This window comes from Somniosus microcephalus, chromosome 1 (assembly GCF_052327205.1).
Source record: "Somniosus microcephalus isolate GS21.2 chromosome 1, FLI_Smic_1.0, whole genome shotgun sequence".
In the NCBI taxonomy this organism is placed as follows: domain Eukaryota; kingdom Metazoa; phylum Chordata; class Chondrichthyes; order Squaliformes; family Somniosidae; genus Somniosus; species Somniosus microcephalus.
In genome coordinates, this window is record NC_140987.1 from 115,541,065 (window position 1) to 115,568,555 (window position 27,491).

Here is a 27,491-nt window from a genome sequence, read left to right on the forward strand (position 1 = left end):
TCATCCTGCAAGGCCATCTATAGTCTCCACACTGAAACTCAGCAGCCTTCCAATAGCTATGCTGCAGCCACTGGGGGAAGCACTTCGTAGGAGCGCTAGACTAGGAAAGGGCACACAATAGACAGGCCCTAAGGAAATACACAAGGGTGAATAGTCAATATTGTCATTTGATTTGAAAAATTTATGAATTTTGTTTGGAACCTGTTTTGTGGTGGCTTTCATTTCAGCTTTGTGCCAAGGACGCTGTGATGTTCCGTGACAGAGGGATGATACGATGGGGAAGTGGTGAGCAACGGCGGATTTGGGGTTTCATTCACTGGAATTAAATCTGATGAGGCGCTCAATGACAGCCCATCTGGAACAAGGATGTGCTGCCTGCCTCCTCCCTTCCTCCTCCTCAGGTGGTCCAGAACCCCTGGTGGCAAGGGCTGCACCTTTATGATGGGCAAGTTATGGAGCATGCAGCAGACCGCCATGGAATGGGACACCCACTACGGCGCATATTGGAGGGCTCCTCCTGAGAGGTCAAGAGAGCAGAACCATTGCTAAAGCACTCCGATGGTCTGCTTGACGACGCTCCTCGTGGCAGGATGGCTGCCATTACTATTAGTGCTGGCTACGAATGGTGGGGTTGCGGAGGGGAGTCGTCGGCCAGATGCAGAGCAGATAGCTCTAGTCTCCGAGCAGCCACCCTCAGGTTTGACATGGTGGCTGGAAGATTGCTGGCACACTGGACTGGTACAGGATGAAGGAATTATGACTACTGCCAAGATAGCAGGCATTCACTATCATGAAGCACTGGGCATGACTGCACCACAACTGCAGCCTTTGCAATTTGGGAACATCTTAGGATTGTTATAGTGCCCACAAAACCACGTGTGGTCTGTCGATGGCGCCCTGCACCATGGGGAAGGGAAGCCCACTATCCTGGCAAAGCCCCATGCGTGCTCATCCTGCTTCTCTCGTTCAGAGAGAAGACAATGAAGTCCCTTCTCCTGGAGAGCCTCTGTGACCTCTTGGATGCAGCGATGGATAGCAAACTGGGAGACATTAGTTATGTCTCCTGCTGCAGGCTAGAAGGATCCAGTGGCGAAAAAATTGAGGGCCATGGTTATCTTGAGGGCCACTTGGAGAGCAGTCGTCGCCTTACAGGAGGTGGCAGAGTTTTGTGACCACCTCCTTGGTGAAGTGGAGCCTCCCAATAGTGCAGGTAGGAGAAATGCTCTTGGAAGATCCTAGGTGAGAAAGGCCTCCTGCCGAGAGCCCCCCTCCTCCCTCTGCGAGCATCTTCTCCTCCATCTCCCTATCATACTCGAGCGCGAAGGGCACTGCAAGTAGAGCCCCCATGACTGGAAGCAAGTGCTACGAGCAGAAGCCTTTAAATGAGAAGCATAGCGTTCTCCACTTGCAGCAACACCCTCTGTGACCTCAGCAATTTTAAACAAGTTTAGAAAGCTCAAAACAGTTGCAGAAACTTAACAGCCAGTAGAACTGAAAAAGCATGTCAGCTGCAAGTTGTTGATCCCTTTTAATAACACTGCTGGGGATCCTTCCTGCTGCTGAACACTTGGTCAGCTGGTCATAATTAGGAGAGGGCGTTAAAAGGAGTGGCGACGTCAAAAATGGCAGATCGTGCGTCAAATCAGCATTGCACTCATTGGCGTCACAATCTGCCTAACCTAAATAGCTGGAGCAAGCGCTGGCAACGGCAGCGCTACCGCCGTCCTCAAAATGGCAGCCGGAAGCAAGTCAGCCACCATTTTTATCAAAACGGGCCTTAACGGCCAGCGCTAAGCCCCTGAATTTCTAGGCCTCACTCTCTAGGCTCCACTATGAAGAATGGTCACTTAGGTGCAATGTACTGGAGGATTGCCCTTACCTATAGAACCACATTTAGTAAGGTTCAGCCCTCAGGAAAGACAAACATGAAAACACACAAAAATTCAGGATTGACAAATGGCCATTTGTCTCATTGTGTATCCCTCCTCTAGTACTTGAACTCTCCTATTGTGGAGTGTAATGTTATTTTAAATAACCTTAATGTCTCTTCCCCCACCCCACCCTGCATATTCCAGCTATGCTTATTGATGGCAGATCTGAGCAAACTTTAACATAATAAAAAGTGAAGGCTCACAATTTCTTCTGCAAAAGTACATATAGTTTATTCAGTCAAAATATGTATGCAACACTCATTTTAAATACAAAATATGTTACAATTTGTACATTGACATATATTCAGTACAGATGTCATAAATTACTAGTTACAGCACAATAGGGAACATAGTGCCAGTTCTGTACATCTGATGTGCTTTAAAATCCCTGATGTGATTATATTAGTCACCTTATTGAAGTGATATAATTCAGAGCTACACCGATAAGTTACAGTAGTTCATACTTGCAGGCAAATAATTTGATCGGGCACAGTAAATAATGGCACTTAATTCTGAGGTGCACTTCCATCAGACAACATGCATCCACATTTCATTAGTATGTAACTATCAAATTTATTTTGCAGATACAGAAAGTACATAACTACTGTCCTACTAATATGACAGAACTTGCTGCTTCCCCCCTCCAGTGCTAAACATCAACAATTCTGTATTCCCTGCAGTGTTTGGCAGGGCCAACCCATTCCTGTGTTGTAATACTGACTGTATATACTGAATTACTGTGAGGTTCCAATAAGAAGTGTGTTTGACCAAAACTGAGCTCAAGACTGGTTTCAGTTAGTAGATAAATGTCTTCATTTTGATGCCTAAAAAGGGCATACAGTGCACTTCCAACTACCTTGTTAAGGCAGCTGCACAAACACTGCTTTCTTGTTAACCATCAACAGTACCATACATGCGATCCCAGGTAAAGATAAAAGTCTTGAGAGATAGCATAGTTTGAGCAAAACAAAACCAAAAGACAAGAGCTGTGCCAAAGATATTGGCAATGCTGACTACATAATGGACAAACATTGTCACTGTATCCACTGAGAGTTTTACCCCCTAAAAGTTTGTAGTTACATAAACACTAATCTTAAATAGCAGGACATATTCAAAAGTGTGTGTGTTGGGGGAGGAGGGGGGACAGAAGGAAGAAAGCCCCAGTTTCTTCATGTAGAAGGTAACCAATATTCTTCACTGTTACAAAATACTCAAGATTTATGCCCGGAAACACGCATCTTGATTGCTCCAAAATATTTCTATCAGATCATCTATCATTCACATCATTCTAGTAATCTGTAAGGCACAAAATATAGAATCCTGACCCTATCACATGTACTTTGGTATACTGCTGCCTCCTGTGCAGGAGGAGACCGCCCCTCAAATTATGATTATATTTGTACACAAGTTAATATTTTGAAAATGGCAATAGAGTGTATTCTGGCAGTTTGAATGAGCACCTGGGTTTATGCTAATTGTCACTGCCCAGTTCAGTCATTTCTTACAAAAGACAAACAGGTCTAAAAGCATCACTGTTTTACCTGCAGTGATACATTCAGGAGGCCCCTTGAAAAAGGAAATTCCTTTCTCATAATTGCAGTCTCCTTTCAGGACTATGATCGAGATCGAGAGGTTTTTTACTGCCTCTTCCTTCATGACGCAGGGAGTCTAGGCTGTTGTCCTGGGAAGTAGGCAGACATCACTGGTGGTGGATTTCCTTGCTTTGGCACTGGTGGTCGTGTTGGCACTAAATAAACATCAGAAAACAGATTTTGGGGGGGGGGGGGGGGGGTAGGTAAAGAGAGAAGAAAGTAGTTATACTTGACAGTTAAATTGATCATCTATCTCATTCCCAAAGCCTGTCTGAAGAATTTTTATTAACACAATATCTGGACATCTTACCCCATCATTGCCAGGTCTGTCTGTTGCAGTTGCTTCATAGATAGCCAAGAAGGGAGATGTTAAAATGGATGACCAAATGCTTGGTCCAAAAGGTACAAAGAGGGAGAGCGCGAGGACGAGAGGAGGGGTGATGCACTAAAGGCCAGAGTCAGGTCAGGATGTTTGAGATCACATAGACTGGGAGGCACGATGCCATGGAGGATTTAAAGATGAGGACAAAGATTTTAAATTTAATGTATATGGGGATGGGGTACCAATATAGATATCAAGTACAAGGAGATGACCAAGCAGGTCTTGGTTTAGGACAGGAAGAGAAGACAAACAACAGCTAATTGTGAACCTTTCCACAGTAAACAATTGACCTGCTAGAGCCACTTGTTTTTTTTCCCCCCCCAAGATAACCTGTTTCAGCTTGATTCACCTGTGGATCTAAGATAGACCAGATTTAGCTACATGGCTTATTTATTGTGGATGACTGAAGAAAATGAGTGTGTTTTTCCTGTAACATAGGGGTAGGTAGGGCAGAGAACTAAAGACAGGCACTGAAGGAAAGAAGCATTGAGCCGTGGCACCTTAATGCACTGTGCCGTGGAATGGTATATTGGTTTCTGCTAATCTCAGCTATGCTGACAGGGATGACGTTGAACAGAGGATATGTGCATCCCCACAGGGAGGGAAAATTAAAGGGGTCATCACGTCAAGCTCCTCTCACATCCTATATAGAATTACTCTTGTATTTAGTTCTTGATGCAGACACACAGATATACTGCAGACCCTTATTTCTAGGCAAGATGCTGGAAATCTGAAATATAAACAGACAATGCTGGAAATACTCAGCAGGTCAGGCAGCATCTGTGGAGATGGCGGCTTCTCTCTCTACAGATGCTGCCTGACCGGCTGAGTATTTCCAGCATTTCCTGTTTATATTCCTTATTTGTAGGCATTTGCTTACATTTTACAAATTGCATATTATAACTTTGTGTCAACTTTGAACAATTAAACAGTAGCAGAAGAAAGCAAGTCAAAGATTGGTTGGATTATAATCTTCTGATAATTCAACATTTTTTTTGCACTAACATTCAAATTACTCAATAATTTGAATTAATTCACTTTGAATTAAAAGTAAACTGTATGCTTTCATTAAAGGATTGCTAAAAAATTTTTTTAAACAAAAATGAAAGTGGAAAAAGCCTTTCATACAAATCTCAACATTACCAGCCTTCCAGCTATTACGATGGCCCATAAATTCGGGTCTCTACGGGCGAGTACGCACGGGGTACTCACCTGTAGGTCCAATGGAAGTGCCGGTTTCCTGCATGCACTGCGCATGCGTGGGAAACCGGCACTTCGTTCCTCTGAACGAAGGGGTTCAGAGGTCGAACGCGTGCGCAGGAGGGGCTGCGCGTGCGCATCGAACTTCGGTCTTTTTTTTTTTTTTATATACAGGTTTTCCCGGGAACGTAAGTTTGCAGAATTTAGAAATGTAAAAAGCAGGCGCAAGGCCTGCTTTTTACAAGGTAAGTGGTGAATTAATTAAAATTAAAACATTTTTTCCACAGGTTTATTATTTTTAAATATTTTAAAGCAAGGTAAGTTTATTTTTAGCCCCGTTAGAAAATAAAATTATTTTGTTCAAAAATTTAAATTGTTTAAAATAGTTATTTCATGTAATTTATAGTTTAATAAAAAATGTGATTTAAAAAAGATTTATTTGAAGATTTAGTGCTATTTTGGGGCCGTAGTATTTATAAGTCTTGACAGCACTTCCTGTCAGACTTATGAATGAAGCATTCCCTGCTCCGATTGGCTCCCCATGGCCCACGTGATCCCAGGGGACGCATCGAACTAACTGCGCCCCTGGGATACGCAAGCACTACGCGCCGGCAGCTGGACCAGGCTCCGGATCGGAATTCCATGGGGGCCCACAGCTCAACGGCCGGCGTGCAAGGTAAGTGCAGGTCGGGGGCTTGCACCCGCGGGAAGCCCCCTACCCGAATTTCTGGGCCAATATTTTTAAATACAGGCATGGAAATAAACTGTAAAATGTATGTACAAGTTAGACCAAGTCCAACTATTTTACTACCTGTACTAGATGGATATGATGCCTTCTGCAGTGGTACACCTCGAGACAAAATTGGTTTACCGCATTCCTTCTTTTGTAAGTATTTCAGGTCCAAGCCAACCGGTTCACTGCAATGAAGAAGTAATTCTAATTAAATGTTTGATGGAATTGTTCAAACCTCAGACAGATTGAAGGGTTAACACAAGAGATTAACATTTATTTATTTTTTAATTCTGTTTTACAAAGTACAGGTGACAACCAAATACTGTATTACATTTTACAGATTGGAGGAAGTGGAGTGTACCATCTTTAGATTACAGCCTTTGACTTGTTGAAAATGGAACAATTCCAAGCTGAACTGACAAGCTAAATACAAACTAACTGTTTCCTCTATTTCAGCCAGTTATCCCCTGGCAGTGACTTTTATTCCAACAAGTAAGCTCTCAGGAGTTCTGCTGTACAGAATTTTACAATGAGCCTGTCAAGCTCAAAGCCAGTGTCAAATCCTCTATAATTTTCTCATCTGTTTTACAATAACAATTAAACCAAGTTCTTCAATTTCAAATGCTTAACTTTTAAAACCATTAACAAAACACTCTGCAGACCAATGTGCATAATTAACATTTCAAATAATGTACCCAGTCACCCAGAATACACAGCCTGACCATATTTCATAGCTGAAGCTAGTTCACAAACATGTTCTCTGGTCCTAGCCAAAAATCCCATTGTAGTCTGCATAGAAGCTTAAACCTCTAAGATGAATCTCTGATAAGATCTACCTTGTATGACACCCCCCTCCCAAAGGTTTAGAACAGGGCTTAGCTTATTTATACATTCCACTAGAACATTGGGGTAGCTAAGGCATTGTTTTTTTCCATCTTTTATCTATTAGCATTAGGATACAGTTACTCTTTTAAATATGGCCTGACATGGGTTAATAACTACTACAGTCCTCTTTTTCTCTTCAAATGTTCTTCCATTTTCTCTAACTCTTGCAGCACCCTGTACCTTAAGTGCCCAATCATCATGCATGAGCCTAGTCACAGTATATTGGCAGGCTATTTGATTGTGGGGTCATCACAGGTGAACCTGATCTTGTTGTCCACACACATGCCTTTTACAGTAGTGGTCACAAGGAGCCGGATCAGACCCCTCTGTGTTTCCTTTCCCAACTCCAGGAGCGCTGAGGCTATGCAAGTTATTAATATGTTGCATTGGTTTACTATTAGCTTACTCAGCGTAATCCAGAATTTGAATAATGACTCTTAGTGGTCTGTATGTTCAGTATCAGAGAGAGATGTTTTGTCCTCTAACCCTTTAAGAAACTCCTTGAACCAAGTTTTTTCTTAAATGCTAGGTTGTGGGTCTTCCAGCAATGTATTGCAAATAAGCTTATTCTTGCCCTTTAAAGTATACAGTTGTGAAATACCAAATTTGCTTACTTGTAACATTCAGTGAAAAAAAGTCTATCACCAGTAGTCTGAGCAGCGTGATGGAAGTATGCTATCTGTGAACTTGCAGCTCAACTTTAAAATATAAATGCAAATACTCCTGCATGCGCCACCTAGATCAGCCCATAAACAGGTTTTATTTTCAGGCTCCAACACATCTTGAGAAGGCTCAGATGACATCTGGAGGTCAGCCAAATTTTTTGATGAGTTACCTTACCGCCTAGCAACACTCCTAATTAGGTAATTACGTTGAAATGAACCGGGACAACTTGTGCATTTATAGAAAAACCAGTTTCAGTCAACAAAGGTTCTAAAGGTCAAACCCCTTTGGGAATGCCAGAGTTTCTGGACCAGACCAAAGAGAGAACAGGATTATGGTGACGTGCGTTTTAAAAAAAAAACAGAATGGTTTCTCCAGTTTGCAAAATAAAGTATTACCGTCAGTTAGAAGAAAACGATGAAACACAAACTAATAAAACACTCCAACTTCCCTTCTGACTCATTCTCTCTCCAACTCCCCTTCTGACCAATGTTCCCTCTAATTTTTATTAGGTGCATAGCCCCCTTCATGCAGCCCAAAAGCATAATTTTTTTTGATTTGCACCATTTGGGACTTATTTCTGAATATCCTAAAACGTGCTCCACATTGAGGAGACAGGTCTGTCCTGTTAAAAAAAAACATTGCCTGGGATTTGCAGAATGTGCGTCCATGCCCACAACACTTTGCACAATGAGTTTTCTAACTTGGCTATGGGGTCAGGAGACAGAAGTGAAAGACTAGGTAGGTGCTTAGCACTACAATTCTCCCTCCCCTGTAAAGTAGAGTAGAGCAGGCACTGAAACATCCTGGAGGATGTGAAGAAATGGGCAAAGCCGCTATAGCAGCAGAAAGGGGAAGGAATTAACTCCAAATTCATGCAGAAAAAAAAAACTTCCCACAATACAAAGCAGCACACTTCAGGAAAAAAAGCCTTTTTTGAGCTGTTTGCATTGTGGTCCTTATTCACCTCCACTGCCATCAAGCTTCCCAGGGGAGAAAAAGTGGGTGTTGCCCCTGAAAGGGTGGTAGAGGCAGGAACCCTCAACATTCAAGAAGCATTTAGATGCGCACTTGAAACGCCATAGCACACAAGGCTACGGGCCAAGTGCTGGAAAATGGGATTAGAATAGACAGGGCTTGATGGCCGGCGCAGACACAATATGACTATGACTTTTGGGGCGCTAACGTTGCTGGGGCAGGACTTTTAGCGCCTCGAAAAAAATTAGCACCCCTCTGCTGTAAATTCAGTTGTGACGCCCCAAGCAGGAGGTGGAACACTAATGGAAGCGCTCCACCTCCTTCTTGGGACGCTAGCACTGAAGATCACGGCGCTACGTGCAACAGTGCCACGCATGTAGCACCGCGACATTGCAGGCCTCCTCCCCTGATTAAAGGGGCGGGGCCTAGTGCTGCGCGCACCGGGGCCCTGGGTGCTGTGAAAACAGCCCGGCACTCAAGAGGAGTGCTGGGCTGAGAGATCACGGCCAGCAACCCCAAGAAAAAAAGGGGGAAGGGGGGCAGGTGGCCAAAAGAAATGGCCGCCTGACACCTGCCCCTTTACTAGCGCCGCTGCAAAAACGCCCCCGACCCTGTCGGACATATTGTCTGGCGACAGGTCAGGGGGCACAAGCGAAGTTTGCAGCCAGGGCGCGAGTGGGGGCACTAATGAGGCGCAAATCAACCCAATTCCCCACCTCAAGAACTGCAACCCAAGTTATTTACTGTTCTGGCATTTTAAATACTGGATTTCAATGTCACAAATTCATCTCAAATTTGCAAGTTCTCAAAAGTTTAGTTTGCATCAGGATGCCAACCTCTAATCTCACACAGTAGCTAAATCTAAACAGCATGCAACAGGAAATATGTAATACTGGTTGTGACATTTGAAAACAAAACTGATCTAAAATGCATCAATTCTGCTACATTGCTACGGTCGCTGGAATCAATCCATACCTTTCAGAAGAGGCAGCCATTAATGTTGGTGTTGAAGCTGAAGGACCTGATTTAGGTTCAGATGCAGGAGTGCGGTTAGGATTTAGCTGCAGAGGACTGAAGTGCACCTAGAAGAGTTATGCAAGATGCTCTTGTCATACATCATGGTTTTTCTGATTAATAAAGTGACTTTGGTTCTGTTTTCAATAAAACTACAGCAGCTACAAAATAATATCACTTAATAGACGAGTAGAACCCTAAGTGCACAGGTATCTAGCAAATCATATCAAACATGCAGATGAAAATTACTATGAAACATCTACAAACCACATTTTAAAACATTAGATATTCAAATGTGTAATCATTATAACACCGCTCCAGATAACTAGCGAAACAGTTGGGTGTGGTTTGCATCAAATGTCCTGAATTTATATATACAAGCTACTTTAAAAATAATATTTTCAATCAGGCTTTAAAAATTTAGTGAATTCCAAAACATTTAAGTTTGATCAAAATGTTAGAAAAAGTATGAATAATAAAAATAAAAGGTTAAATCAAGCCTGCCTGAAGACCATGTCCTGATACACCAGGCCTCAGGGGTGGAGTATTCATTCGTACAGCAGAAACAAAGCTCTTAGAGTAATTATCTGAAGGCGAAGCAGAAGAGACAGGCTGTGGCATCAAGACAGAGAAAGGAGGGTGCAACAAAGCTTGCTGCAAAAGGAAAAGCAACAGCAAAATATTAGCATTCAAGGACCTTCATTTAAAAAAATCAGCATCAATATGATATGCACACTTATACACATCCCAAAAACAGAGAGCTGCTTTCCACTGCTGTTTAACAGCAATGAATGCAAAACCACTGTCTTTTCCTGTTTTGCACCACTCCCCATTTTCTATGCCCCCTCACCCCACCCCAATAAAATGGCAACCAATTAAATTCAAAAACTTTACAAAAAGATCTAGTGCTGCTCATTAATGAGCTTTAAAAGATCTGGCAATTTTCTGCTGGGGCAAATTGAAAGGATCACATAGCAACTAGTTTACCTACTGAACTGGAGTTAATTCAGTGATAGACACACTGCTAAACTCTTTGGCAAAGGCTTGCTGAACGTGGATTTTGCTCTATGTTAGCATTTGTGGCAGAGGGCAGCCCATGAACGCAAGCTCCATTGGAAATCATCACCCCAAGTTACGTTAACTGGTTCTGTGCTGGAATTGGTGGCAAAGGGGTGCCTGGGAGTGCAGACTCTACCACCATCAAGGTTTTTACATAGTCCACAGAACTGTGCTCACAAGTTAATCAGCTGAGCACTACACTTCCCACAGGCACTTTTAAACAAACAAGCAGCAAACTGTTTAACATGTCCAATGTGCTGCTTAGCTCTATGTTTAAATTTCCTAGATGCTCCCCTGGCACAGATCCACCCTCATGGCAGGGTCTAGTACCAGGAAGTGAAGAGGAAAGTCAGCTATTGCTGCAGGCCTGAGAGCGGCAATGGCTGGCATGATTGGATATTTCTGGCTGCTGTTCTAGAACCTCAAAGGCTCCAGTGTTATTCCCTGGTTATATGCCTGCGTTCGGGAAAAAAAGTGATCATCTTTGGTCTGAAGTGTTTGCTGCCAGCTCATCTCCCAAAGAGGGGCTGGGTGGGCCCACATCTTCTGGTCGCCCCACAAAGTGAGTAACCACCTCACTATACCCCCCTCCCCGCAGTGAATAATAGGATCATGAGCTGGGAGGGCTGGGAATGACTCCACCTGCCTATTTAAATGCCTGTCCTTAGCCTGAACTTATTGCAGGCGCAGCAATCCATCTATGGGGAAGCACTGGATATCATCTGGCATGTAAAGGGGTGAAGAGTCCTGGCATCCTCTGCTTTATGCTCATGGAATTAAAACGTTGACTCGGAGGTGCGAATGCTTCCACTGAACCAAAATGACACTTTTATAATAGTTGGAAATAAAAGTCTTGCATTGCACAATATCAAGAAGAACAGCAACAAACATTAATGTTCCAATGAAAATGCAGGTAAAATTAAAAAATGATACTCACTGCTCCCCATCCCATGTCCCCTCCCCCTCCTTTCCCTACTTGTTTGCACCTGAAAATGCACTGACTAGAAATTATAAAAACAATTGTATCAATTCATTTGTACAATATATATTATTCTGGTCACATAATTAGTAGTTCACTTACCAGACTGTTTTGCATACCCCCAGGCCTGGACAGATTGCTACTAGATATTGTTGATGGGTCAAATGAGCCTGGAGTCTCTTGCAGTGCTGCTAATTTATTTTCATTCAGTTGTTTATTCAACCAGGATATTACTGTGAAAGGTAAATAGCAGTATATTAAAATATTTTAAAAGTTAAATAATGGAGCTTATAGTTTGAAAGCTCCTCCCTCCACCCCCCCAAAAAAAGGTTGAAGCAGTAGAAACAAATTTAATCAAGGTGAGCTTACAGTGTTGTGCTTTTCAATTTATTATTGAAACGGTACTAGTTTCAGTAGTAAATGGTAAAGTGTACCAGTTCACAAAACACTACTACACAATGTCTCATTACCAGGTCTTCCAATGGCTTTTATTAATTCTTTTTAAAATGGAGCTTTCCAGGAACGCCAGCATTCTGGGTCACATCCAAATACTTGAAGAACAGCTGATCCTTATAGACTAGACTACGGCATCTTTCTCTGCAACACTTCATTCCTCATTAATTGCTGGTTGTCACCAAAACTCTGTGCACCCAACCTGAAAAGTTACTGGAAGAGGAAATCTATCCATATTGGCTGTCGCGGTCACCGTTGAAACAGACTCTCCTATATTTTCACATCAGCAAACATACCACACCTGGACTCATTTCTTGTATCTATTTCAACTTATCCTTTCATTTTTTTCATCCTTCAGTGCTAACAGTTTTTGCATATATTCCTTAGTGAAGGAAATATAATTGTAAAACGTTAACCACCCCCCCCCCCCCCCCCAATCTACACTCCTGTTGAATGAGGTTCTGTGTCTGGAGTGCACATGGTCTCATTACAGGAGACTTTGGTTTATCCGGAGGTTATATGTCCGGAATACTCGATCTAACGGCAAAGGTCAGGAGCCGTTTTCTATAAGTTTTTTTAGTTCTCATTGCTTTTTTTCCCCCACAGTCAGGCACTGCAAGGTCTGTAGCTATAGCAACAGCTTCAGCTAGAGACGCTTGCAGCTGCAGCTGACTGTTTTGAAGCTGTTGCTAAGCAACAGGGTTTGTTGATTCATACGGAGCTTTTCAGTTCCGTATCTCTCAACATTAACACTGGTATGTCCGGCACTTTTGATAGTACGGCACCAGCTCGGTCCCGTCAGTGCCGGATATCAGAAAGTTTCCTGTACCTATAAAACACAGCACAGAAACAGGCCATTTGGCCCAACCAGTCCATGCCGGCGTTTATGCTCCAGCATTTCTACAAGCATACATAAAAATGTCACCTTTTATAAAACCCACCTCTTTGACCAAGCTTTTGGACACCTGTCCTAATACTTCTTTATGTGACTCGGTGTCAAATTTTGTCTGATAACCCTCCTAAGAAGTGCATTCGGACGTTTTACTACGTTAAAGGCGCTAAATAAATGCAAGTTGTTATAATATTCTTGCTCCAAGTACTAACCATTTTCGTTTGTCTTTAGAAGCTGCTTGCTTTCTTCCAGTTTTTCGACTGTGGCATCAAGCTGCTCTTGCAACTTACGAACCTAAAAAATATATATTTTTTAAAGTGACAGCTTTTGTTTTTAAACGAAACTAATTTTCAAATAAACTCCTTTTCTTCCCTCCCGCCCCACCTCTTCAAAACTCAATAAAATATTTTTTTTATATAGATCATAACGAATTGTGCTTCATTGGGGTCGCAACATTAGTTAAAGAAACAATTACAGCCGTGAGGATGGATATGTTAGAAGGATCATCAAATGAGGCCATATGGGTTGAACTGAAGAACAAAAAAGGGGCAATCACATTGCTGAGAGTGTACTATAGACCCCTAAACAGTCAAGAGGGAGATAGAAAAGCAAATATGTAGGGAAATTTCTGAGAAGTGCAAAAACAATAGTGCAGCAATAGTAGGGGATTTCAACCACCCTAATATATACTGGGATAGAATTAGTGTAAAAGGTATAGAGGGCGCAAAATTCTTAAAATGCATTCAGGAGAACGATTTTAGCCAGTACGTAACAAGCCCAACAAGAGAGGGAGCAGTTCTAGACTTAGTTTTAAGGAATGAAGCTCAGCAGGTGGAAGGAGAGCATTTTGGTGGTAGTGATCATAATTCAGTTAGATTTAGCATAGTTATGGAAAAGGACAAAGATAGACCAGATGTAAAAGTTCTCGATTGGGGAAAGGCCAATTTCACTAAGCGGAGATGTGATTTAGAACTGGAATGTGAACTAGAAACAGCTACTTGAAGGTAAATCAGTGTCAGAGCAGTGGGAGATAGATAGTGAGGGTTCAGAGCAAATATGTTCCCAAAGAAAAAGGGTGGGACTCCCAAATCTAGAGCCCCCTGGATGTCAAGGAGCATATAGGGTAGGATAAGGAAAACAAGGGAAGCTTTTGTCAGATACCGAGAGCTCAATACTACAGAAATCCTAGAGGAGTATAGAAAGTGTAAAAAGGAAATTAGGAAAGCAAAGAGAGGGCATGAAAAAATATTGGCAAGTAAAATCAAGGAAAACCCAAAGATGTTTTATAAATACATAAAGAACTAAGGAAAGAGTAGGGCCTATTAGAGACCAAAAAGGTAACCTATGTATGGAGGCAGAAGACATGGGCATGGTTCTTAATGAATACTTTGCATATGTCTTCGCAGAAGAGGGATGATGCAGACATTGTAGTTAAGGAGGAGAAGTGTGAAATATTAGATGGGATAAACATAGAGTGAGAGGAAGTATTAAGAGGTTCAGCATCTTTGAAAGTAGATAAATCGGCAGCCCTAAATGAAATGTAACGCAGGCTGTTAAGGGAGGAAATAGCGGAGGCTCTGACCATCATTTTCCAATCCTCTCTGGCTACAGGCATGGTGCTAGAGAACTGATAACGTTGTACCTTTGTTTAAAATGGGAGAAAGGGATAGACTGAGTAATTACAGGCCAGTCAACCTACCCTCGGTGGTGGGAAAATTATTGGAAAAAATCATAATTTAGAAAGTTATGGATTAACCAAGGACAGTCCGCACGGATTTTTAAAAATTAGTTCCTGGAATGTGGGCATCGCTGGCAAGGCCAGAATTTATTGCCCATCGCTAATTGCCCTCGAGAAGGTGGTGGTGAGCTGCTTTCTTGAGCCACTGCAGTCTGTGTGGTGAAGGTACTCCCATAGTGCTGTTAGGGAAGGAGTTCCAGAATTTTGACCCAGCGACAGTGAAGGAACAGCACTATATTTCCAAGTCAGGATGGTGTGTAACTTGCAGGGGAACTTGTAGGTGATGGTGTTTCCATGCGCCTGCTGCCCTTGTCCTTCTAACTTTGTTAAGGGAAGGCTGTGTCTGACTAACTTGATTGAATTTTTTGAGGAGGTAATGAGGAGGGTTGATGAGGGTAGTGCATTTGATGTAGTTTACATGGATTTTAGCAAGGCCTTTGACAAGGTCCCACATGGCACATTGGTCAAAAACATAAAAGCCCATGGGATCCAAGGGAAAGTAGCAAGTTGGATCCAAATCTGGCTCAGCGGCAGGAAGCAAAGGGTAATGGTCAAGACGTGTTTTTGTGATTGGAAGGCCGTTTCCAGTGGGGTTCCACAGGCTCGGTACTATGTCCCTTGCTTTTTGTGGTATATATCAATGATTTAGACTTCAATGTAGGGGGCATGATTAAGAAGTTTGCAGATGATACAAAAATTAGCTATGTGGTTGATAGTGAGGAAGATGGCTGTGGACTGCAGGAAGATATCAATGGACTGATCAGGTGGGCAGAAAAGTGGCAAATGGAATTCAATCCAGGGAAGTTTGAGGTAATGCATTTGGGGAGGGCTAACAGGGCAAGGGAATACACAATAAATGGTAGGATAGAGGAACAGAGGGACCTTGGAGTCTATGTCCACAGATCCCTGAAGGTAGCAGGACAAGTAGGTAAGGTGATTAAGAAGACATACGGCATACTTTCCTTTATTAGCCGAGGCACAGAATAGAAGAGCAGAGAGGTTTGATAGAACTGTATAAAACACTAGTTAGGCCACAGCTACAGTACTGCATAGAGTTCTAGTCACCACATTACAGGAAAGATGTGATTGCACTAGAGGGTACAGAGGAGATTTACGAGGATGTTGCCAGGACTGGAGAATTTTAAGCTATGAGGACAGATTGCATAAGCTGGGGTTGTTTTCTTTGTAACAGAGGAGGCTGAAGGGAGACTTAATTGAGGTGTATAAAATTATAAGAGGCCTAGATAGAGTAGATAGGAAGGACCTATTTTCCTTAGCAGAGGTGTCAATAACCAGGGGGCATAGATTTAAAGTAATTGGTAGAAGGATTAGAGGGGAGTTGGAGAAATGTTTTCAGCTAGAGGGTGGTGGGGGTCTGGAACTCACTATCTGAAAGGGTGGTAGAGGCAGAAATCCTCATCACATTTAAAAAGTACTTGGATATGCACCTGAAGTGCCGTAACCGGCAAGGCTACGGACCAAGAGCTGGAAAGTGGGATACGGCTGGGTAGCTCTTTCGGCCGGCACAAACATGATGAGCCAAATGGCCAATTCTATGCTGTAAATTTCTATGGTTCTATAAGGGAATGCACAAGGGTGATTAGTTGATTTCTTGATGTCATATTGGATGCATATATGGATAAAGTTGGATTGGAAAGCTTGCTTTGTGATGGGCCAAATGGCCTCCTTCTGTGCTGTAAATTTCGATGATTCTATAATTACCTCCTCTTCCTTTTGTCTCAGAGTCTGTTGAACTTCTTTTAGCTCTTGTTGCTCCTTCTGGAGAATTTGTGCCTTTTCTCCTATAAGTTTTTCTTGTTGCATCGTAACAGTATTTTTCAGTTTAATTTTTTCCATCAGCTTTTTCATGTCTCCCTGCAGCTTTTTAATGATTTCATTGGCCTACACCAAAACATAAATCATGTTAATTAAATTTCAATATTCTCTTACGGTTAATTCATTTTAATGAACCTTAAAAAAAAATGGTAATAGTGAAGATTTGCATTTTTTTAGTAAGTTGATAGTAATTTAGATAATTTTTGTTTTACTTTATTCCGGTGTCAAAAATGCAATGATTCTGGGACACTGCAAAGAACGCTGGGGCTCCAATTTAGGCTTTTGTCCTGGCTGCTCTTCAACTAGAATCATAACTGGTCAACAAGCATTTCTCAACTTGGCACAGTTCAAAAAACAACCTTACACTATGCAGGTACCATTATAATGATGAAGGGCAGAAGTAGGAGGGCAATGCAGACGCCACTAAACGTTCAACTGCAGACAGCAAACACCTATAATGGCAATACCTCTGATTCACAAAAATATGGATTAAATGAAACCCACAAAAGGTCTGTATTTATTCTGAATTTACTAAGGTAACTGTTCAGTTACATCCAATTAAAGTTGGCTTTACTGATTGGAAAAATGGAAGAAAATCAGTTATGCCACATTTTTCCCATTTCACACCCCATCCAATTTTCCAACTGGATTCTGTACAGCCGTCAGAAGCAGCTACTAATTTGCAGCTAAAATTAGGCCTCAATCATGTTAATTAGACGTCAATGCAATTTCCCAGCATTTCTGTGGATGCAGTCGATGAATATATTCAAGACTGAAACTGAGAGATTTTTGGGCACTAAGGGAATCAAGAGATATAGGGATAGGCTTTGTACCAACTGTTCTGGCTATTATGTCCGTGTGTAATTGAGACACGGACTGCAGGAGTTGGTTACAACAGGTCTTTACCGAGTGGAGACAAAACTGGAACTACTATGCAAAGTTACTACACAGGCTTATATACAGGGGTGGTCACTACTGGTACTGCAGTATACAGGGGCTGCAGAATATAGTTCCTTCTGCAAAGTACATACACTACAATTCCTCCCCTTTTAGCTAAACAGTATATAACATTCGATTAATAATTAAATAACATATTTACAATTACATTGCTATATACATTTGCTGAAGTTAAGCAATTATAAGTTCAGTTTTTGAGGAGGCTTCCTGATTCTGTCTGGATAACGCCTCTTTGGGGTATCAGGTTCTTCTGGCAAAGTTGATTCGGAATCAACGTTGTTGTTTGGTTCGTCTGCTTCCAATATCCCCGATTCTGAGGTAGATGCAATTGATACTTCGGTTTCATCACCAGGTGTATCGGATTGTGGTGTGGAATTGACGTTTTCCAGTGACTCTAGAATCTGGTCAGCATGGCGTCTTACAATGCTCTCTCCAACGTCCACGGTATACATTAGAGGTCCTTGCCGTGTGCAGATCGTTCCTGGCTGCCATTTCTCTGTGCGGTAGTCCCGGGCCAAAACTGGTTGACCTATCTTAAAACTCCTGGTCGGCCTTTCATTCATATTCTGAAACTGCCTGTTTTCCACATCTCTTCTGATGTTTGGCTTAACCAAATCCAAGCGGCATCGTAGTCTTCGATTGAAGAACATCATGGCTGGAGTTTGGTTGGTAACCGCATGTGTCGCATTCCGGTAGGCAAACAAGAAGTCATCCACCTTGTGTTGTAGGGGTATGTCTTCATTACACATTGCCTTGATAGCCTTCTTGAATGTTTGAACGAACCTCTCAGCCAATCCATTAGTGGCTGGATGATATGGGGCAGATGTGTAATGCTTAACACCATTGTTCTTTAAGAACCTCCGGAACTCTTCAGACACAAACTGTGGTCCATTGTCGGAGCAAATCTGTTCAGGCAGCCCATTTCTGGCGAAGATGGTTCGTAAGACTGTGATAGTTTTTTCTGTGGTGGTTGAGGACATTTTTATTACCTCTGGCCACTTTGGATGTGCATCCACCGCAATTAAAAACATCGAGTCCATAAATGGACCAGCAAAATCAATGTGCACCCTTTGCCATGGAGATGAGGGCCACTCCCATGGATGTAGAGGGGCTTGTGGTGGGGCGTTTTGGACCTTCTGGCATCCTGTACAGCTCTTGGTCATCTCTTCGATTTCTCTATCGATTCCCGGCCACCACACAAATGCTCTGGCTAAGTTCTTCATTTTTACCCCTCCCAGATGACCCTCATGAAGCTCATTGAGCACTCTATCCTTCAATTTGGCTGGAATTACTATGGATCCACACATCAAGGTTCCTCTGCACACTGACAGCTGTTCTCTTCTCGGCGAGAATGCTGGCAACAGTGGTTCGCCATGTGCTGGCCATCCCTTCACCGTTAAATCATAGACCCAGGAGTGTGTCGAGTCATTTCGTGTTTCCTTGCCGTTGTATTCGACAGGCACCCTTATTTTCCCTCTGGGGTACACTTTCTGCCCCGTATACATCTTCAAGACAATGGATGTCTCTTGCAAGGGTATGTGTGAGAATAGCCGCTCGTAGTCTCGTCGATTCATGACGGTCAGGGCTGATCCTGTATCCAATTCCATTTTGACTTGGGACCCTGCTATCGTGAGGGTGACCCAAATGGTTCGGTGATCCTCTTTTGCGATTACGTTGTGAAGTTTGAGACAGCTTAGTCTCTTGTTCCCGGATTCACTATCGCTCTTCTGGTCTTCGGAACTACTGTCCGTCATCTTTTGTACTTTCCTGTACTGTTCCTTAGTAGCCTTTTTGTTGTCGTTAGTCTTCTTCCCAGACCTGCAAAGTCTTCTTCCCAGACCTGCAAACTCGTGCAATGTGTCCCATCTTTCCGCATTGCCTGCATATTTTGTCCTTGGACCAGCAATCCTTCTGGTCATGGGTTGTTCTGCTGCAACGATAACATTTTTCAAATCCCCGTGTCATTTCGTGGGTGCCGTATTCCTGTGGCTTTTGCTGTATTTCCGCAGCTCCCCTTGCTGCTGCTTCGTACGATACTGCCACGCTGAAAGCCTTATCTAGCGTCAGCTCTTTCTCTGAGAGTAACCTCTTCTGGGTTCCTTCACTCAGGAGTCCACAGACAAATTTGTCCCGTAGAGTATCCGTCAGTCCTGCTCCGAACTGGCAGTGCTTTGATAGCTTGCGTAGTTCCATAAGGTAATCAGCATTGCTCTCATCTTTATGCTGATTTCTCCTGTGGAATTTAAATCTTTCTGCTATCAGCAGCGGTGTAGGATTTAGGTGTTCCTGTAGGATATCAACAATTTCGTTAAAACTCTTCGCCATCGGTTTGGCTGGAGTGATCAGGTTCCGCAATAGGCCGTACGTTCTTGCGCCCATTAAGTTTAGTAGTACCGATGCCTTTTTCTCATCGGCTACTTCGTTTGCCTTGCAATATACTTCGACTCTTTCCACATACGTGGTCCAGTCTTCTATTGCATTATCGAAGGCAGTGACCAGTCGTCGGCATCTTGGCAATCTAAGATGGCGCCTCCCGCGCTTTGCCTTCTTCCCCGATTTAACAAAATGGCGCCTCCTGCGCTTTGCCTTCTTCCCCGCTGGATTAAGATGGCGCCTCCCGCGCTTTCCGTCTTCTCCGCTGCTGCTAGCGCCGTTGCTGGCGTTTTTATGCCTTGATGGCGACGCCCTATGGTCTTTGCGCACTTCCCCCCCGCGCTGCTGCTAACGCCGCTCTCCGCAGTTCCCATGGAAAACTGCAGCTCCTCGCGGCCTTCTGCGCTTCTAATTTCTTTTATTTTCCCGTCGTCAGAGCAACCCTACGGGACACTTTCCTCCCTCTTCTCGGGTCTGTACGCTGCCCAGCTTCGTAGCAACGGCCGCGCCCTGTGTGCTCCACCCTCTCGCTCTCTCTCCTCTTCCCGACAACGCTGCTCGGCCCTGTTGAAAAGCCACCCGATCGAGCTCTAGCCCGTCGCAGCCCAGGAAGGATCAGTGTACTACCTGCCACCAGCCCGATTAGCTGGAACACCATAGACAGGATAACCAAGCCCCGCTCTCGACAGGATCTCCTGCAAATCTTCAACTCCGATGAATCAGAGGCGGCTGCCCACGGTCGACGCCCGTTTCTTCTGGGTTTTTTTCTTTCTTCCTTCTGGCCTCGACCTCTGACAACTTCGCTTCAGGGATGGATCCCCATGAGGTGGTGCAGAACTGTAGGTAAGTTCGGATCGGCTCGTCGCCAGTATTATGTCCGTGTGTAATTGAGACACGGACTGCAGGAGTTGGTTACAACAGGTCTTTACTGAGTGGAGACAAAACTGGAACTACTATGCAAAGTTACTACACAGGCTTATATACAGGGGTGGTCACTACTGGTACTGCAGTATACAGGGGCTGCAGAGTACATACACTACACTGGCCATGCCAGGTTTTTGGTGCTTTAAGGAGGAGGAGAGAAAAGAGGAGATAATTTTGGGGTGGGGAAGGAAAAGAACGTAAGAAATAGAAGCAGGAGTAGGCCATTCAGCCCTTCGAGCCTGCTCCACCATTCACTTGGTTCCCCACTATTTCGGAATTTTTTTGTGTCTTCTACCATGAAGACAGATACAAAGGCCTAGATTTTCAGTGTGCCGTGAGGCGGGCTTTTAGGCGTGCCGGGGGGGGGGGGGGGGGGCGCTAAAATCCCGAATTTGGGGGTCCCGACAACATCCTGCCCAAAACCCGCCTCCATGTAGGTTTCAAAGGAGGTGGGTACCTGCCCCGCACTGGGACCCGCCGAAACCAGGCAGGAATGGATTAGTGCCAATTAACTGCCTGTTAACAGGTAGTTAACAGGCAGTTTTTAGCCTAATCCCTATTTTGAGGGGTGTCGTGTGGGATTCCCAACGGCTCCAAACCACGCCAGGTTAGAGCAGGCAGGCCATCGGGTTGAAGGACTTGGAGGGGTCGCGATGTCGGTGTTCAGGTGAGCGTGTTTGGTGTGTCTAAAGAAGTTTAAATTACCTGTACTTACCTTAACAGCCTTTCTTCCTCTAGGCGTCGGGAGTTCATCACTCAGCCGGCACTGAAAGCAGAATGGCTGCGATGTCAAAAGTGACAGCCTGCAGCTTTCAGTGCCGATGAGAGTTCTAACTGAGTCTGCGTAGAAGGACTCAGGGTAGAAGTCAGACTGTCAGTGTTTGACAGCTTCAAACAGCTGTGAAACACTGATATTTCATTTGTCAACACGTCTTGACAGATGAAATTTCAGTCTGTGACGTCACCTGTTGCCGGGTGGCCCTTAATTGGCCTGCTGAGCCCGCTGGGCAGGCTCAACAAGGGAAAATCGCGTGGATTGGCCGGATGTCGATGGAGGCGGGACTAAAACCCGAAAGTTGTAGTCCCGCTTCCTTCCCGACTGCTGAATGAAAATCCAGCCCAAAGTATTAGTTTAATAAGAACCTCAAATTTGTCAAACACGATTTCCCTTTCATAAATCCATGTTGACTCTGCCCAATCCTATTATTATTTTCTAAGTGCCCTGTTACCATGTCCTTAATAATAGAGTCTAGCATTTTCCCTATTACTGATGTCAGGCTAACTGGTCTGTAGTTCCCCGTTTTCTCTCTCCCTCCTTTCTTAAAATAGTGGGGTTACATTTGCTACCTTCCAATCCACGGGAACCGTTCTTGAATCTATAGAATTTTGGAAAATGACAACCAATGCATCCACTATCTCTATAGCCAACTCTTTCAAAACCCTAGGATGTAGGCCATCAGGTCCAGGAGATTTATCGGCTTTCAGTCCCATTAATTTCTCCAGTACTATTTTTTTTTTTTACTACTACTAATTTCTTTCAGTTCCTCATTCTCGCTAGACCGTTGTTTCACCACTATTTCCAGGAAGTTTTTTTGCATCTTCTTCCGTGATGGCAGACAAAGTATTTGTTTAATTTCTCTGCCATTTCCTTATTCCCCATTATAATTTCTCCGGCCTTTGCCTCTAAGGGAACCACGTTTACTTTCGCTAATCTCTTCCTTTTAAATACCTAGGGAAGCTTTTACACCCTGTTTTTATGTCTCTTGCTAGTTTACTCATATTTTATTTTCTCCCTCTTGATCAATTCCTTGGTCATCCTTTGCTGCATTCTAAACTCCTCCCAATCCTCAGGCTTGCTACTCTTTTTTGGCAACATTATAAGCCTCTTCCTTTAATCTAAAACTATCTTTAACTTCTCTTGTTAGCTACGGTTGGACCATTTTTCCCGTGGGGTTTTTATTCCTTAAGGGAATGTATTTGTTGCGAATTATAAATTATTTCTTTAAATATCTGCCATTGCTTATTTACCGTCATATCTTTTAATCTAGATTTCCAATCTACTTTAGACAACTCTGACGAAAGGTCATCAATCTGAAACGTTAACTCTGTTTCTCTCTCCACAGATGCTGCCTGACCTGCTGAATATTTCCAGCATTTTCTGTTTTTATTATTAAAGCTTTTAAAATCTATTTTAGGCCAAAAATATTTAGTCTTTCTGTTCTAAACTACATACATTTATCCAAGGTGGATCTGAGGCAAGTGCAGCTGGATTGGGATAAGAACATAAGAAATAGGAGCAGGAGTAGGCCATCCAATGACTGAGCCTCCACAGCCCTCTGGGGTAGAGAATTCCAAAGATTCACCACCCTCTGAAGAAATTTCTTCTCATCTCAGTCCTAAATGGCCGACCCCTGGTTCTAGACTCCCCAGCCAGGGAAAACATCCCCTCTGCATCTACCATGTGAAGCCCTGTAAGAATTTTGTATGCATCAATGCAATCACCTCTCATTCTTCTAAACTCTAGGGAATATAGGCCTAGTCTACTCAATCTCTCCTCATAGGCCAATTCCCCCATCCCAGGAACCAGTCTGGTGAACCTTCGTTGTACTCACTCTATGGCAAGTATATCCTTCCTGCGGTAAGGAGACCAAAACTGTACACAATTGCTAGCATAACAAAAAGTCTAATTAGTTACCTTTAATAATTCTTCTGAAAGAGACTTCACAGTAGCTTCCAGTTTTCCCATTTGCTGTTGCTTTTGTTCCAGGCTCTCTTCTAGATTTTTCTGCAAATAAATGTGAATCACTTGTATAAAAGAAATAACTCCTGTAGAATCTTGTAAAATCCCCCACTCTGCTCTACTCTTAGAAGTTCTTTTTATGCCTTTGCAAACCTTACACACATTTAAATTTAAACAACAGTAAAACAATAGATGAAAAGTTATGAGGTCTAAAAACAGCACATATTTTTAATTAAACGACCAAACTACTTAATGAAGAGGTAACGGGAATGGCACAGAATATGCAAGCCTTTTGATTTTAGGGTTAAACTCAATAAAGTACAGAAATTTAAATCAACATTAGGCAGTTTTGGGGTAACATGCAGACATCTTCCATGACACAGGAAGCACTTCATCTTCTCGCCATACAGACAGGTAGCATCAGCATGGACAGCAACTTCAGCCATTCAGTCATAAAAATGGGGCAAAAATGATAGAGCCAGTAAACAAAACTGGAGGCAAGGCCAAGAAGAAGTGGTCAAAGGGAAAACAAAGAGACAAGCTGAACAACTTGATCCTGTTTGACAAAGCCACGTCTAATAAACTGTTGACGTACCCAACTACAAACTCATCATACCCGCAGTCATCCCTGAAAGACTAAAAATTAGAGATTCTCTGGCCAGGGCTGCCCTCCAGGAACTGCTTTCAAAAGTTTTGATCAAGCTGGTGTGCAAACACAGAGCACAGGTTATCTATACACAAAACACCAAGGGAGGGGATGCACCTGCTGCTGCGGATGATGCATAAACAGGATCTAGGTTGGATTCCAAGTGAAGATATTTAGATACAACTGCTTTTAAAAAAATAAAATAAAGAAAGCTGTCAAAAATAAAAATTCTATAGCGAGGTACTGGGACTAACTGGATTGCTCTTCGAAAGAGCCGGCACAGGCTCGATGGGCCGAATGACCTCCTTCTGTGCTGCAATGTTCACTCTATGGTGTGCAGCCACGCAGTAATCCCAAAGGTCCCGCGCAGGGTGCTCACTGACTTTTACATTGTAAATACCAGGCAGGCGCAGAAATTTAAAAGGACTGCGCATTAAAAGAAACATGCCAGGAAGAACAAAGCACAGCTTGCAGGGAACTTTGCTGTGCTGTATTATTCTATGATTTGATGATCTGTGTCACAGACAGACAGCTGGAAGGTGTTCCATGAAGGAGGAGGCACCATAATGCCCAGCATTATAGTTTGCGAAGAGAGTGTAAGCATTTATTACTTCAAGTATTTTCATTTGCTTCTACCAAAATTGTTTTGTTGATTAAACCCGAATTAAAGTCAACATTTTCTGTTACAAACATTCAGTTTCATTTTCTTCTGGAAAAGCACGATATACGATTTTTTTGACCTAAATTTGAGAAAATACCTGAAAATAGAAGGCCCAGAGTAGCCAATTGCATCATTATTTCTACATCTGCTGATAATCCTTTATGTGTGAGAAAGTACCTGGACCACTTTTTTCCACTACTGCCCTTTACTACTAATTTACTCCTCTCTTCCTTCCCTGTAGAAAATGAATTCCTCTGGTTGCCCTCCGGTACCTCGCCTAAGTGACTATTCCTTATTCTTCATACATAAATCTGGACAGTGAATAATAGCAGGCTATGCGACTGTGGGAGCCAAAACAGAGGAGCTTCATCCTGTCTTCATGTGACGTACACACACACACACACAGTTTTCCAGTTGGAATCACTGGAGTGTGACGAGGAGCGGGAACCCTGATTGAGGTTCCCATTCCTAGTCTATGGATGCTGAGGCCAACTATAGCACTCTATCGCCATTCCAGCTGAGATTTTCTAACTTAACATGGATTGTGTATCAAATCTGGGCCATTACTGGTCTGTGTGGCTCTCAACTACTCACTGCTTTAACCAGCAAATCACTGGAGAAGCATACCTGGAATGTGTGACACAAATATAGAAATATAATCATTGACCTTCACTGTGCAGAACTAAATCCTTGTCTATGGTCAGATTAAGGATTAACTTTTGGATCTAATATTCCTAAACTTTGGTGTATGAGCTATACATTCTAAATAATACATAGTATTTCACAGGAATTTGAGACATTAACTGAAGATCACTATATAATCTCCAATAGAAGAATTCCAAGTGTGCATTGAGTGCTGCTAGAGTTTGGTAAGAGGGAGAAAAGTCATTTAAGTGTATTTTGTGAATTTTAGTGTGTTAAAAAGTTAATTATTTGAAGTGAGTTTAATTTTTAAGTGTATATTAAACTGTTAGTAGAATCTGGGTATAAAAGGGGCGGGACTAGTGCTTGTGCATTGAGTGCTGCTAGAGTTTGGTAAGAGGGAGAGTTCGGGCAAGTGGGAGGTGAGGGTGTGTTTTTTGTTCTGTTTTGTTCCCCACTCCCAGGCTTAGACAGCACTGCGGAAGCAGAGCAGCGAGACGAGTCAACCAAACAGGCCCCACAGACAGTATTCAAGGAGGAGGTTGGTGATCAGCTGGTTGGTTGGTTTTCTTCCTTCTCTTTTATTCCTTTAAGATGGTAAGTCCTATTGAATAGTGGTGTAATAGTATCATCTATATCGGGGCAGAGGGTCTTCATAACTAACAATAATAAATTTAATTAATTACATAGATATGGGTGAACAGGTGATGTGTCACTGTTGCAAAATGTGGGAGCTGGTGGACCCCATTGAGGCTCACGGTGATTACATTTGCGATAAGTGTTTGCTGCTAGAGGAACTCAAGATCCATGTTAAAGAGCTTGAGATCGAGCTTCAGACACTGCGACACATCAGGGAGGGGGAGAAGTTCCTGGACTCTATGTTTCAGGAGGTGGTCACACCTATGAAATTAATTAATGCAGATGTAATCCGTGGTCAGGGACAGGACGGTGTGACTACGAGTGAGGCAGGTACAGGGATCCAGGAGGCAGTGTTGATGGAGCCGCAGCCCTTGCTCTTGTCAAGCAGGATTGAGGTTCTTACTCCGTGAGGGCGGGAGCGGGGACTGCAGGGAGGATGAGCAACCTGGCCACAGCACCATGGTACAGGGGGCCATTCAAGTGGAGGGAGTAAAAAGAAATGTTGTAGTGGTAGGGGATAGTATCATTAGGGGGATAGATAGGGTTCTCTGCAGTCAAGAGCGGGAGTCCCAAAGGCTGTGTTGCCTGCCCGGTGCCAGGGTTAAGGACATCTCTTCTGGGCTGGAAAGAAACTTGGAGTGGGGGGGGGGGGGAGGGGGGAGGGGGGGAAAGAGGATCCAGTTGTCGTGGTCCATGTTGGTACAAACGACGTAGATAGGACAAGGAAGACGGTTCTGTTAAAAGAGTATGAGCAGCTAGGGGTCAAATTAAAAAACAGAACCTCAAGGGTAATAATCTCTGGGTTATTACCTGAGCCACGAGCAAATTTGGCTAGGATAAATAAAATTAAAGAGTTAAATGCGTGGCTCAAAGACTGGTGTGGGAGAAATGGGTTTTGCTTCTTGGGACACTGGCACCAGTACTGGGACAGGAGGGAGCTGTTCTGTTGGGACGGACTCCACTTGGCCAGTGCTGGGACTAGAGTCCTGGCGAATCATATAACTAGGGCTGTAGAGAGGGCTTTAAACTAATTAGTGGGGGGGGAGGTTTCTAGAGAGCAAATAATAGAAATGACAATGGAGAAGGTCACAGACTTAGGTAGCAGTGGGGGAATTAAAAAACAGAACGTGTCAGGAAGGGACAGAAGGTATGGAGTAAAAAGTAAAGTACTAAAAGGGGAAAAAACAGGAACTAAGTGTTACAAAACATATTTGAAAGTTCTTTATATGAATGCACGTAGCATTCGTAACAAAATGAATGAGTGAACGGCACAAATAACGACATATGGGTATGATCTTGTGGCCATTACAGAAACATGGCTGCAGGGTGACCATGACTGGGAATTAAACATACCAGGTTATTTAACAATCAGGAAGGACAGGCAGGAAGGGAGGGGAGGTGGGGTGGCTATGTTAATAAAGGAAGGAATCACTATAATAGAGAAATGATATTGGGTCAAAGGAGCAGGATAGTGAAACAGTTTGGGTGGAGATAAGGAATAATAAGGGGAAAAAAACACTAGTGGGCGTAGTCTATAGGCCTCCGAACAGTTGCAACTCTGTTGGACGGAGTAT

The 27,491-nt window shown here is 43.2% G+C and overlaps 1 protein-coding gene across 2 annotated transcripts in view; it reads right to left on the minus strand.

The window, feature by feature from the left end:
* Positions 1 to 2,136: 2,136 nt before the first annotated feature.
* LOC147124308 (spindle assembly abnormal protein 6 homolog) overlaps positions 2,137 to 27,491 on the minus strand; it is an 88,010-nt gene continuing 62,655 nt past the window's right edge. Inside the window, exons 10-17 of one of the 2 annotated variants that reach the window (XM_085984866.1) lie at positions 23,285 to 23,374; positions 16,222 to 16,401; positions 12,974 to 13,055; positions 11,519 to 11,649; positions 9,883 to 10,032; positions 9,340 to 9,446; positions 5,917 to 6,023; positions 2,137 to 3,678 (exon numbers count right to left, since the gene is read on the minus strand). In XM_085984866.1, coding sequence (XP_085840992.1) covers positions 3,584 to 3,678; positions 5,917 to 6,023; positions 9,340 to 9,446; positions 9,883 to 10,032; positions 11,519 to 11,649; positions 12,974 to 13,055; positions 16,222 to 16,401; positions 23,285 to 23,374 — 942 coding nt within the window. In that variant the 3' untranslated portion in view covers positions 2,137 to 3,583. The remainder of the gene's footprint in view (positions 3,679 to 5,916; positions 6,024 to 9,339; positions 9,447 to 9,882; positions 10,033 to 11,518; positions 11,650 to 12,973; positions 13,056 to 16,221; positions 16,402 to 23,284; positions 23,375 to 27,491) is intronic. The other variant, XM_085984871.1, reaches the window with a different exon arrangement.